Raw genomic sequence first — 13,005 nt, 5'->3', positions numbered from 1 at the left:
TGACAGGGAGGTTCCTGCAGGAGCCCTGGCTGCCAGGCCTATGGGCTCCTGCAGGGGGCCAGGTCCCGAGAGGTCGGGCTCAGACAAAGTGGCTTTGCACCCACGGCCGCGGTCTCCTCTCCTTGCAGCTGACCTGCTGACAGGAGGGCACACCGTCCTGCCAGCCAGCTCATGCCCACGGGAGGCCCTCTGAGTCACTGCGCCCACACTCAGGAGAGAGCCAGGTAAAGCACGTGCAGCACGCAGCGTCCTGACACGAAGGGCAGACAAAGGAGGCCGGGAGCCCCAGCAGCAGGCTGCGGGCCTGGGAGCACGCGAGGCTCTCCCGCGGCTCTCAGCGACTCCCCCCACCCCCCGTCCCCCTGAGAACTGCCCCTCTCAAACAGGGCTACCCCGCTCCTGTAGTTCTAAAAAAGCACTTTAAAGCACTGATTACATGAGAGGAGCGTGTGACCACATGACCGTTCTCTCCACCAACGCTCAGGCCGGCGCACGCCCAGCCCGCGGCCACACCCTCACCTGTGCACACGCTCCAGCTCCAGGCGGTGCTCCTGTTGCATCAGCTGGTGCTGCCGCTGCAGCTCCTCGCGCTGCCGGGCCTCCACGGTGAGCGCCTGCCTCAGCTTGGCCACCTCTATCTTGAGCTCGCTCAGCTCGGCCTGCCGGGCCTCCTCGCGGCCTCGGGCCTGGGCAAAGGCAGCGTCATAGCGCTCCAGCTCACTGTCCCGCTCCTCCAGCACCTGCAGGTTGTAGAGGAAGTCCTCCTGCAGGCGCCGCAGCCGGCCCTGCGCCTCCTGCACGGCCGCCTCCTGCAGCCGGGCACGCTGGGCCTGCAGCGCCCTCCACTCCTCCTCCTTGCGCGACAGCAGCTCGTTCATGGCCGACCCCGAGCACAGCTGCACCATGGCGGCAGCTGTAAGAGAAGGCAGCACGGGCAGCTCAGGGTCGAGCTCCTTCCACCAAGCCCACCTCAGACCCTCACGGTCCCAGGGTCACGGAAACTGGCCACACCTGAGTCTGGGGACGGGGAGGCCCAGACCGCGGGGCTCTACCCCATCCTCACCCCGCCATGGGGGGCGGGAGGAAGAGACGACGGACACAGGCTGTGCGCACCTACGGAGCAGGCTCCACAGCACAGTTGCAGAAGGAGCCTGCTCCAGCCTGCAGTTAGGAAAACTGGGGCTGCTGGCTGAGCTGGGACTGGAGCCACAGCCCCTCCCAGCCACACTCCTCCCCTGGGGCTGGGGTCCCCATCCAGGATCAGCTTCCCTGGATCGCTTATTTCCAATCAGTCACACACTGATACTCTGGCGAAACAACAAAAATAAGGTGCGAGGAAAAATGAAATTAGGAAACAACGATGCAGGGCCGGCGCTGTGGCGTAGTGGATGGCATAGCGGGTAAAGCCACTGCCTGCAGTGCCGGCATCCCACATGGGCGCTGGTTCTAGTCCCGGCTGCTCCACTTCTGATCCAGCTCTCTGCTATGGCCTGGGAAAGCAGTGGAAGATGGCCCAAGGCCTTGGTCCCCTGCGCCCACGTGGGAGAACCAGGTAAGCTCCTGACTCCTGGCTTTAGATCGACAGAGCTTTGGCCATTGCGGCCATGTGGGCCATGAACCACGGATGAAGATCTCTCTCTGTTTCTGCCTCTCTGTAACTCTTTCAAATAAATCAATAAATCTAAAAAAAGTAAAGTTTGCATGCTTTTCTCTAGCCAAGGACTCCTCTGTGTGCATAGTAAAATAATGATACACGCCGGCGCCGCAGCTCACTAGGCTAATCCTCCACCTTGCGGCGCCGGCACACCGGGTTCTAGTCCCGGTTGGGGCGCCGGATTCTGTCCAGGTTGCCCCTCTTCCAGGCCAGCTCTCTGCTGTGGCCAGGGAGTGCAGTGGAGGATGGCCCAAGTGCTTGGGCCCTGCACCCCATGGGAGACCAGGAGAAGCACCTGGCTCCTGCCATCAGATCAGCGCGGCGCACCGGCCGCAGCACGCCGGCCGTGGCGGCCATTGGAGGGTGAACCAACGGCAAAGGAAGACCTTTCTCTCTGTTTCTCTCTCTCACTGTCTACTCTGCCTGTCAAAAAAATAAATAAATAAAATTTTTAAAAAAATGATACACACAAAGAAACAAGGATGCACAACACACTAATCCAATTTTCTCATTCTTGGAGTCAACAGCACAAAACTACTTTGTCAAACTGCCAGCAAGTACCTACAAGTTCTGCACCTGCCAGGGACTGGCTGCTGAACATGGTGCCGTCCAGCCAGGCCCACGGCCGGGGGACCCCAGGGGGCACCAAGGTACCTGAACAAGGTCCTGCCCAAAAAGTGCTTTTTCAGTAGGGCTCAGCAGAGACTCTTTTTAAGATTTATTTTTATTTGTTTATTTGAAAGGCAGAGAGACACAAAGATTTATTTATTTATTTTAAAGTCAGAGTTACACAGAGAAAGGAGAGGCAGAGAGAGGGAGAGAGGTCTTCCATCCGCTGGTTCACTCCCCAGATGGCAGCAATGACCAGAGCTGCGCAGAACCTAAGCCAGGAGCCTGGAGCTTCTTCCAGGTCTCCCACGTGGGTGCAGGGGCCCAAGGACTTGGGCCATCTTCTACTGCTTTCCCAGGCCATAGCAGAGAGCTGGATCAGAATTGGAGCAGCCGGGACTCGAACCAGTGCCCATATGGGATGCTGGTGCTGCAGGTGGTGGCTTTACCTTTTATGCCACAGAACTATCCCCGAAAGAGACTTTTTAAAAAAGTATTTTTGGGGGGCTGGCGCTGTGGCATAGTGGGTAAAGCCACCACCTGCAGCACCAGTATCCCATATGGGCACTGGTTCGAGTCCCAGCTGCTCCACTTCCAATCCAGCTCTCTGTTGTGGCCTGGGAAAGCAGTGGAGGATGGCTCAAGTCCTTGGGCCCCTGCACCCACATGGGAGACCTGGAAGAAGCTCCTGGCTCCTGGCTCCGGATCGGCACAGCTATGACCATTGTGGCCAAATGGGGAGTGAGCCATTGGAGGGAAGACCTCTCTCTCTCTCTGCCTCTCCTTCTTTCTCTGTGTAATTCTGACTTCAAATAAATAAATCTTTAAAAAAATGATTTTTCTATTTGAAAGTCAGAGTTACAGAGAGAGAGAGGTCTTGCACTTGATGGTTCACTCCCAGATGCCCCGACGGCCAGGAGCCAGGAACTGCACCAGGTGTCCGCCGAGTTGCAAGGTCCCAAGCAGCTGGCCATCGCCTGCTGCCTGCCGGCTGCATCAGCCGGGAGCCGGATGGGAAGTGCAGCGGTCAGCTCTCCACAGGGATGCAGGCGACACAGCAGCTTCAGCCGCTGTGCCACAGAGGCGGGGGGGGGCGGGGGGGGCGGTGTGCGTGCCTCACCGTCAGTCTCATCCTAGAGAAGGCAACCAGTCTGATTCCTGGAAAGCGGGCTGTCTTTTTTTTTTTTTTTTTTAAGATTTATTTTATTTATCTGAAAAGCAGAGTTACAGAGAAAGGAGAGGCAGAGAGAGAGAGAAAGATCTTCCATCCGCTGGTTCACTCCCCAGATGGCCACAATGGCCGGGACTAGGCCAGGCCAAAGCCAGGAGCCAGGGTTTTCTTCCAGGTCTCCCACGTGGGTGCAGGGGCCCAAGCACTTGGGCCATCTTCCACTGCCTTCCCAGACCTTTAGCAGGGAGCTGGATGGGAAGTGGAGCAGCTGGGACTCAAACTAGCACTCATATGGGATCCAGCATCCCAGGTGACAACTTTACCTGCTGTGCCCCAACGCCGACCCCAGGCTTTTACATACATCTATAAAAATATATATAAACATATATAAAATAAACCGCTGTCCCGGGCCCTGTCCACTCACTCCCAGACCCTGCGAGGGAAGAGGCCGTGCGCAGCTCACGGCTGTGAAGTGCCCCAGACCTCAGGCGCAAAGCAGCGAGGGCTGCTCTACTACCAGCACCGCCCCCGCCCCCGCCCCCGCCCCCGGCCCCGCCCCCGGCCAAGGTGCGCAGGGCTCGGACGTAAAACTCGGACGCAGGAACAAGATAACCGCACGTCACGGGGTTTCTGCTGTGTGTGTATGTTCCACATTAACTTGAGAATTCCGGAGCCAGCCAGCAGCCTCCCAGGGGTCAGTGAGACCCCCAGCTCTCAGGGCTGTGTGGCCACAGCACACCCGTGTGACCCCCAGCGGCAGCACCCAGAGCTACACTGGGGAGCAGCAAGGAAACTGTCTCCAGGAAGTGGGGAATCCCGACACACCCCAGGACTGAAGGTGCCTTCTGGGGGCGCAGCTGTGCGCTCGCTGCTCTCAGCAGTACAGGAGGGACCAGCACCCGGAAAGACCAGGACGCAAAGCTGAGGACAGGCGCTGAAGGCCCCTGCGAACACGACCGCGATGGCTGCCAGAGGACCGCACACACAGCCCGTGCCTTCCGCGGGGAAAAGCACAGGCCTCCTTGGCAGGGCATTCGGGGCTGCGGGAAGTTCTGGGGCGATGAGTACGTAGGACAGGGCTCGGCAGGCCTATGCTGCGAAGGCAGACAGCGCTCTGCTACTCAGCTCCAACGAAGCGGCCACTGCGACGGAACTGGACAGGTGAGGCGCTGCCCAGGCCTGCTCTGCGGTCGTTCCCCCGGGCACCTGCAGGCCCCACCCGTTAAGAACTGGTCACGCTGCTAGCCAGCCGGATCGGCTCAGCGTCCTCAGGGGAAGCTTCTCCCACCAGGCTCCGCAGCAGGGATGCTCTGCGGCCCCTGTCCCTCCCTCTCTCACCACACAGGGCAGGGCCAGATGCACAGCCCCTCAGAGGCACCGCCAGCCCCCGTCCCTGCCAGAATGAGCAGGTCCCTGCCAGCTGCCCGAGCACCAACCCCAGGCTGCGGCCCCCTGCAGCAGCACCTTGACCGGCTGTCTCTCGGCCTGCACCCACACCTCCACCAGGTCTTACTGCAGGACACCTGACCGGCTCTCTGCTCCACACTCACCTACTTGTGGCCGCCAAAGGAAGCTTCAAAAACGCCTGCCTGGGGCTGCCCATGCCACTTAGACCTGGACCCGGGGGCTGGCGCTGTGGTGAAGCAGGTAAAACCACCGCCTGCAGCGCCAGCATCTCATAGGGGCACCAGTTCAAATCCCGGCTGCTCCACTTCTGATCCAGCTCTCTGCTGTGGCCTGGGAGTGCAGTAAAGATGGCCCAAGTCCTGGGGCCCTGCACCTGCATGGGAGACCCGGAAGAAGCTCCAGGCTCCTGGCTTCGGATCAGCACAGCTCTGGCAGTTGCAGACAACTGAGGAGTGAACCAACAGATGGAAGATCTATCTCTCTCTCTCTGCCTCTCCTTCTCTAACTCTTTCAAATAAATAAAAATAAATCTTTAAAAACAAAAGACCTGGGTCCCGAGGCACCTGCCACTCCTTGCCAAGCTCCTCAGAGCCGGGGCCACGCTGTGGGAGCCCCAGCAGCACCTGGGCTGCGTCTGCCCTCTCCCTGGAAGGCTCCCCCAGCCCACGCAGGCCCTTCTGCCGCTGGACCCCACTCAGCTACCACTCCCAGAAAGCCTCCCTCGCCTTCCGGGCCACGGCCGACTCTGGTGTAGCAGCGCCAGCGTCCGGCCAGGCCGAGCCACAGAAGCACATGCACTTCAGCCAGGCACTTGCCCCTGCTCGGCCCCAGCAGACACACACACGGCGCTGCCCAGTCACCGGGCTTCCCGATGACTCGGGGCCCTGGCGCAGTGCCCGTGAGCCACTACGACGGCCCTCTGCAGAGACGCACGGGGAGGTCACAGGTCTCTGGGGACACAGGAGCACCCTGTCCTGTGCCAGGTCCCTGCCACCAGGCTCGCCTCTTACCGCCGCCCACGGGCGCTGCTCCTCTAATACAGAACTCGGACGGCACGGTGCTGCTCTGCCCAAAGCACCCGCGGCGCCTGGCCGTTCGCAGATGGGGTTCAAGTCGCTAGCACAGCACACAGACCCCAGGCCCGGGGCGGCCCGCACTGCCCGCAGCTCCCCTGGGTGTCAGCTGTTCCTAGCAGGCCCTGGCACACGCTGCTCTCTGCTCACAGGCCCCGGGGCCTGGGGAGGTCCTGTCCAGCCAGGCCACCCTCCGGAAGCCTGTGCGAGTGGCACCCACTGTCCCTTCTGGAGCTTTGGGGGAGGTCTCTCCTGCGGTCCTCCCCTCCCCCAGGGCGGCAGTGACTCCACTGCCCCCAGCGTCACCCGGGTCACCGGGAGGGGTCCCCTCCCCCAGGGCCTGGCCCTTTCCTTCCACCAGGCACCGCAGCCCTGCTGCAGGAGCTCACAGGAGATAATCCCCAAAGCCCCAGGCTCAGATTAATCAGCTTTGGCCATCACAGACTCAGTCAGGACCCAGAATGTCTGTCAGCGGCAGACGTCCGCGAGCCCAGTGCTCCAGGGGCAGGGGCCTGTGCCGACGGCACTCACTGCGGGGCCGCCGTCCCCCAGGCATCGCAGGGAAGGGATGGCACAGGGCAGGCGTCACTCATGTCTGTTCTAGAACGCTACGCTCTGGGGCGGCGCTCAGCGGTTAAGACGTCCTCACCCCACGTCAGAGTGCCTGGTGTGACGCCGGCTTCCTTCCAATGCAGGCCTGGGGAGGCACAGGTGATGGCTCAAGTGGCTGAGTCCCTGCCACTCACGTAGGCCACCTGGACTGAGTTCTGGCCCCAGGCTTCCCCCTGCCCAGCCCTGGCCAGTGGCATTTGAGGAGGGAATCAGAGGAAGGGAACTCTCTCTGCCTCTCGGGACAGAGTTACGTGGCAGCACACAAAGAGCCCGCTGACCTCGGCAAGCTCACCCGTCAGGCCTGAAAAGCACCCGGAACCCCTCACGGAAGCCCTCACCCCGCGCGTGAGGACAGCCAGCAGGCCCCTCCGAGACACCCCCACCCGCGGGCCGCACGCAGCAGCTCCAGCGCTCCCTCACCTGGGGTGGGACGGGGCGGGCGGGCCCTGCGGGGCTTCCTGCGTGTGGAGCGAGAGGCCTGGAAGTCCGTGCTTCCGGTCAGGAGAGGACTCTGACGTCTGCACAGGTCCTGGCAGGGCCAAGGACGTCAGCCCTGCTAATGGCCAAGCCCCTCTTCGCAGTGGACGCCACACTTCAGAGAGGGCTCAGGACCAGGGACGTCCCAGGCCGTCTGAAAAGGCGGTACCTGGGAGAGGAGCAGCCTGGGCGTTGCTGCAGGACCCCCGGCCACAAACCCACGAGCTGGGCAGAGAGGGGAGAGCAAGCCACGTGGGGCCCTGCCGAGTCTCGGGACAACCTTCCGGGGCACGCGGGAGTCAGCCACACTCATGTTCAGCTGACCAGCACGGAGCAATGTTTGAGGGTAAACACTGGCCAGCAGCTAACTGGGAAAACCAGCAGCAGATTTTAAAATTCAGACGAACGGCAGAAGGCTAACCTAGAAAGGTCAAAGTCAGCCCCAGGGCCGGCGCTGCAGCGCAGTGGGCTAAGCCTCCACCTGCAGTGCCAACATCCCATACAGACACCAGTTCAAGTCCCGGCTGCTCCTCTTCCCGTGCGGCTCCCTGCTATGGCCTGGGGAAGCAGTGGGAGATGGCCCAAGTGCTTGGGCCCCTGCACCCATGAGGGTAGACGCAGAAGAAGCTCCTGGCTTCGGAGCCATCTGGGGAGTGAACCAGCGGATGGAAGACCTTTCTCTCTCTCTGTAACTCTACCTCTCAAATAAATAAATCTTAAAAGAGGAAAAAAAGTCAGTCCCCAGGCACTTATGAACATACCACCTGGGCACGATGGCGGGCAGACACCAGAACCACCACCTCTCTTTTTCTTTCATTTTTATAAAGCCTACTTTTACTTAGCTGAAAAGCAGAGTGACAGGGAAAGAGAAAGAGCTTCCGTGCACTGGTTCACTCTCCAGATGGCTGCACCAGCCAGGGCTGAGACAGCAGAAGCCGGGAGCCAAAAACTCTACCCAGGTTTCCCACAAGGGAGGCAGGAACCCGGAACCCGAGGACTTGAACCATCACTGGCTGCCTCCAGGAAGCACGTCAGCAAGAGGCTGGACGGAAACGAAGGCAGGACCCCACCCCCACTCGGGTTGGGGGACAGGACTCCACCCCCACTCGGGCGTGGGGGACCAGACTCCACCCCCACTCGGGCGTGGGGGACCAGACTCCACCCCACTCGGGTTGGGGGACAGGACTCCACCCCCACTCGGGTGTGGGGGACCGGACTCCACCTCCACTCGGGCGTGGGGGACAGGACTGCACCCCACTCGGGTGTGGGGGACCGGACTCCACCTCCACTCGGGCGTGGGGGACAGGACTGCACCCCACTCGGGCGTGGGGGACCGGACTCCACCCCTACTCGGGTGTGGGGGGCAGGACTCCACCCCCACTCGGGTGTGGGGGACAGGACTCCACCCCCACTCGGGCGTGGGGGACAGGACTCCACCCCTACTCGGGTGTGGGGGGCAGGACTCCACCCCCACTCGGGCGTGGGGGACCGGACTCCACCCCCACTCGGGCGTGGGGGACAGGACTCCACCCCCACTCGGGCGTGGGGGACAGGACTCCACCCCCACTCGGGTTGGGGGACAGGACTCCACCCCACTCGGGTTGGGGGACAGGACTGCACCCCCACTCGGGTGTGGGGGACCGGACTCCACCCCCACTCGGGTGTGGGGGACAGGACTGCACCCCACTCGGGCGTGGGGGACCGGACTCCACCCCCACTCGGGTGTGGGAGGCAGGACTCCACCCCTACTCGGGTGTGGGGGACAGGACTGCACCCCCACTCGGGTGTGGCAGGCAGGACTCCACCCCCACTCGGGTTGGGGGACAGGACTCCACCCCCACTTGGGTGTGGGGGACAGGACTGCACCCCACTCGGGTGTGGGACGCAGGCAGCCCGGGCGGCTTCCCCGCGGCACCGCCAGCCCAGCTCTTCCTCTGGGGCACTGCAGCTCTGCCGCACTGGCCTGCCGCTCAGCCACCAGTAAGATGCGCCCCAGCGCTGTGACCGGCCCAGCCGCTCCGGGCAGGGCGTGCTGCCTCCCGTCTGCCCCGCAGCTGCAGCAAACCCTCGGCCTGTGGGACCTGCGGGCGGTGCAGGGGCGCGCCCCCTGTGCGGGAGGGCACAGTGACCCCTGCGCTCTGGAGCTCAACACTGGCTGCGCGGACGTGGGTCCAGGAGACAAGTTACTGGCCTGGAGCCCAAGCCTCCTTTCCCTCCCTTTGCTGTCAGAGTGGCCACACGGTTTCTAAACCTGGGGCAGGAGGCGGCAGCGGACGGAGGTGCGCGCTGGCGCCACGGGGAGGGGTTATTTTCTCTGAAACGACATCCCCCACCCCTGCCAAAAGGTTAGAACGTGGGGAATCAAATGCAGGAGAAGCCATGGTCACGGAGCTTCGCGCTCAGACTCGGCCACTTTTGGACCCACACAGATGCTCCGTGTGCCAAAACCAAACCAGACGGAGACCAGCGAGGCCACCATAACAACCACTAGAGCGCCTCTGGGAAATCCCTGGCTGCACACCGGAAGATAAACAGAAACCAGGCCGAGGTCGGAGGCTCTCGCAGTGCCTCCCACCGGAACACGGCGGACAGGCCTCGCTGGGCCAGCGGGCAGCAGGCCTGCACAGCACACGCGCGGGCTCGCACGGGCTCAGGGTGAGCGCCGTAGGCACACAGCTGGATGGTCAATGAGCCCGCAGGAAAGCGAGGCAGGGGCGCAGGGCTGGGAGCAAGGACTCCGCGGTGACGCGAGAACACCTGCACAGTCTAAGCGTCTCCCACGAAGTCCCAGAGGGACACACGTGACCCGGGCTCAAGCCGCGGGTGTCCCCGGGGTACCTGGGGGCCCGGTCCCAGCCCCGCTGCGCCACCTCCGATCCAGCTCCCCGCGCGTGCCGGGAGGGCAGCGAGGGCGCCCAGGTTCCCGGCCCCGCCCCCGTGTGCAGACCCGCACGGGGTCCAGGTTCCCGGCTTCGGCCTGGCCCAGCCCCCGCTGGGGACATCTGGGGAGTGACCCAGCCGATGGAAGCGCGCTCTCGCTCTCGCGCGCTCTCGCTCTCTCCCCCATCCCCCCTCTCTCTCCCTCCCTCCCCCACCCCCTGCACCTCTGCCTTTCAAATATTTACCAACCCTAGACACAACGGCCCGACTTGAGCGGAACCGGGACAGACGTCGGACACGCCCTGGGGCGGGGATTCCACCGAGGGGCCGAGGCCGGGGCGAGGAGAGCGCGGCGCTCCGGCGCGAACAGGTGGGCGGGCACCGGGGGGATCCGAGCAGACGGCAGCGGGGGCCGCAGCGCCCCCGCCGCTCCCCTGTCAGCCCCACACTGGGCCGCACCGCCTGGGTCCGCCGCACCGCCTGGGTCCGACCCGACCCCGCCCGCCGGCCAGCAGCCCTCAGGACCCGCAGCGCGGGCGCCCACAGGCCTCCGCGGCGCCCGCGCCCCCCACCCGCGGCGCCGCCCCGCGACCACCGCCCGCGCCTCACCGGGAACGCCGGCCCCGGGCGACGCCCAGCCCCGCCGCGTTGCCATAGCGACCGAGTCCGCCGCCCGCGGTCCGGGCGCCCTCGGTGCGCCTCTGGGGTCCCGCCGGCCGGAAACGGGAGCCCGGGCGCCGCGTTCCGGCCTCTTCCCGCCTCCGCCCCTCCTGTGCGCAGGCGCCGAGGGGGTCCGTGGGGGTGGGCGTTCCCCGAGCGCGCGATTGCCCGCGGGGGTCCAGGGCGGGCCTGAGGCCCACTCCGCCCCCAGACACGCGTCCTCACGCACCGGAGGCGACGGGGCTCTCCCCTAGCAGGGCCATGGTCCCCAAGGCACCCAGTAGGTCTGCGCCCGCACGTCCAGGCTGCGTTTCGTGCCGGGGCTGGCGCCGGGCTGGGTCCCTGGCGAGACTGCGGGGACCAGCCCAGGCCCGCCTGCCCCGTCGGGCACCCCGGCTTCTGCCGGCGTCAGATGGGCACGCCTCGGCCAGCGCTGCCGCACTGGGGCCTGTGGACAGTACCGGGACCCCGCCTGGGCCACGCCCCTGTCAGGCTTCAGGTGGGGGTCCGCAGCCCCTGCTCCTCTGCACACACACGCACACACACACCCATCCCTGGAGTCGCACCCGGGGCTTCTGCCCGCAGCCGCCCAGCTCCTGGCCCGTCCTCCTCAGGGCTCTCGGTCTCTGAGGACACAGGCCTGGCCCTGGCCTGGAGGTTCCCTGTCCTCGCAGCACAGGGCAGGGCTGGGTTTGAGTGGCCCCTGGACCTGCTCCAGGCCTGGCCAGGGAGGTTGAGGGGAGCAGCCCGTGCTGGGCGCCGGCGGAGGGGCTCGGGGCTGCTAGTTTTGCATCCTGGCACCCACAGCGGGGTGCACAGACCCCATGTCGGGTCTGACCCTGTTCCCCAAGCCGCGAACTCGACCGCGTGTGCAGACGAGGTCCCTGCTCCGTTAGGGCAGACGTCCTCTTGGGAGGCGGCATGTGCAGAGGCGAGGCCGGCGAGGACGGGGCAGGAGAGGAGGAGCCAGCCTGCCGGCACCCTGGCCTCGGGCAACGGGAGAGAAAAGAGCTGTTATTCAGGCGCCAGGCGCGTGGCTGACGACGGCACCGCCCTGGGCTGCAGCCACAGTCACTCCGGGAACCTCAGGGGACAACGCCAGGGCAGGTCTGAGGCTGGGGAATCGCACAAGCCCCGTAGGGGGGCTGTGTGCAGGGCCATGCCCCCTGCGCCCCTCCTGGCCCCACCTGGCGCCCCCTGCACCTCCCTCCCCGCTGGAGGCTCCCGGCGTCAATCCGGCATCAGCAGGACTCCGGTGCGGGGTCTCGGGGCTGCTTCCCAGCAGGCCTGTCCCTCTGGGCATGGATGGGCGGCGGTGCCCACAGGGCCGTGCTCCCCACAGCCTCCTCCCTGCTGCTCCAGTGCCACCTCACCCCTGCCAGTCCCATCTGCAACCACCCTGTTCCCAGTGAGGTCCAGTTCTGATGTCTCTCAACCCGCGTCAGCCTGGACGGCGGCCCCCAGTGCTGGCTGCGCAGGCCGAGCAGAGCAGCGGAAGTCCAGGGACCCTCCTGGACGGAGCTCCCCGCACAGCCAGGGCAGAGCAGGTGTCAGTGCACCTGTGGGTGGCGGGTGCCTCCGTCCCAGGGTGGGCTAAACGAGGAAAGGAGACCGCACGGCTGGGCTCTCGCATCCCAGGATGCAGGCTGACCTGGTGGACGCTGACTCGCCACCAAGGGTAGCTGGACAGCCCCCCCCCCCCCGGGACAGCGCCTGCAGGGAGCGCCAGGGGCTGCCGAGGAGGCCCCAGGCTCGGGGTCCTTCCTGTGACTTGGGGCCACAGGGTGACCTCCCCGAGGGAGCTCCCCGAGCTGTGTGCCTGAGGCTCTGGGTCTCACCTAGGGCCCCAAAGCCACGGGCATCTGGGCCTGGGAGGGGGCCTGGGTGCCCCTGCGTGGACTTGAGCGAGCCACTTCCCCTTGGACTCAGGAAACACCCCGCGTCAGGCCGGCTGAGAAACTTCCCCCTCTGCCTGGGAACCCTGGGGCCTGTGTCTGAGCCCTGGGAGGGGGTGTTCTTGTGCCAGGAGCAGAGAACCAGCCTCACCGCAGCACACGGGCAGTCCCAGCAGTGGCCTCAGGACCGCCCACAGGCGCCATGGCCATTGGCCACTTGCCAGGGAGGTCAGGCCCGGGGCTGCCCACAATCCTGCACTGTTACCGTGGGACCCCAGGGGGCTGCTGTGAACCGGGCAGTGCCCCTCACTGCTCCCCCAGGGCCACCTTGGTCCAGAAACAGGACCAGGGTGCTGGCGTCCACCTCCCTCTGCTGTCCTGTCCACTGCTGAGAAAGCAGCCTGTGAGTGGGAGGTGACTCAGGGGACCGGGGTGCCCTGGGGGACACCTGGCGTCCCCACGGTGCGGATGAGTCTCCCGCAGACGGCCAGGTGAGAGGGGGAAGCTGGAGGGCAGGCCACGCCCACCCCAGCGCTCAGTGCTGGGTGACGGGCGGGGCCGGCAGTT

At 64.8% G+C, this 13,005-nt stretch overlaps 1 protein-coding gene across 18 annotated transcripts in view; it reads right to left on the bottom strand.

Annotated features, from left to right (window-relative positions):
* The window catches only part of CCDC57 (coiled-coil domain containing 57), an 80,409-nt gene extending 69,774 nt beyond the window's left edge, over nucleotides 1-10,635 (bottom strand). For 11 of the 18 annotated variants that reach the window (XR_011383308.1, XR_011383309.1, XM_070060094.1 and 8 more), the window contains exons 1-2: nucleotides 10,493-10,635; nucleotides 520-913 (exon numbers count right to left, since the gene is read on the bottom strand). Coding sequence is in view for 16 of the 18 variants with exons in the window: in XM_070060094.1 (XP_069916195.1) it covers nucleotides 520-913; nucleotides 10,493-10,538 (440 nt within the window). In the remaining 2 variants the exon portion in view is untranslated. Of the gene's footprint in view, nucleotides 1-519; nucleotides 914-1,011; nucleotides 2,483-3,383; nucleotides 4,099-5,851; nucleotides 6,404-6,445; nucleotides 6,878-6,946; nucleotides 7,381-10,132; nucleotides 10,455-10,492 lie in introns of those variants that run through there. The other 7 variants (XM_070060097.1, XM_070060105.1, XM_070060100.1 and 4 more) reach the window with 7 other exon arrangements.
* Nucleotides 10,636-13,005: the final 2,370 nt, after the last annotated feature.

The sequence above is a fragment of the Oryctolagus cuniculus genome, chromosome 17 (assembly GCF_964237555.1).
Source record: "Oryctolagus cuniculus chromosome 17, mOryCun1.1, whole genome shotgun sequence".
Classification (NCBI taxonomy): Eukaryota; Metazoa; Chordata; class Mammalia; order Lagomorpha; family Leporidae; genus Oryctolagus; species Oryctolagus cuniculus.
Note: the sequence above shows the minus strand (reverse complement) of the source record. Positions and strands in the feature narration are given on the sequence as shown.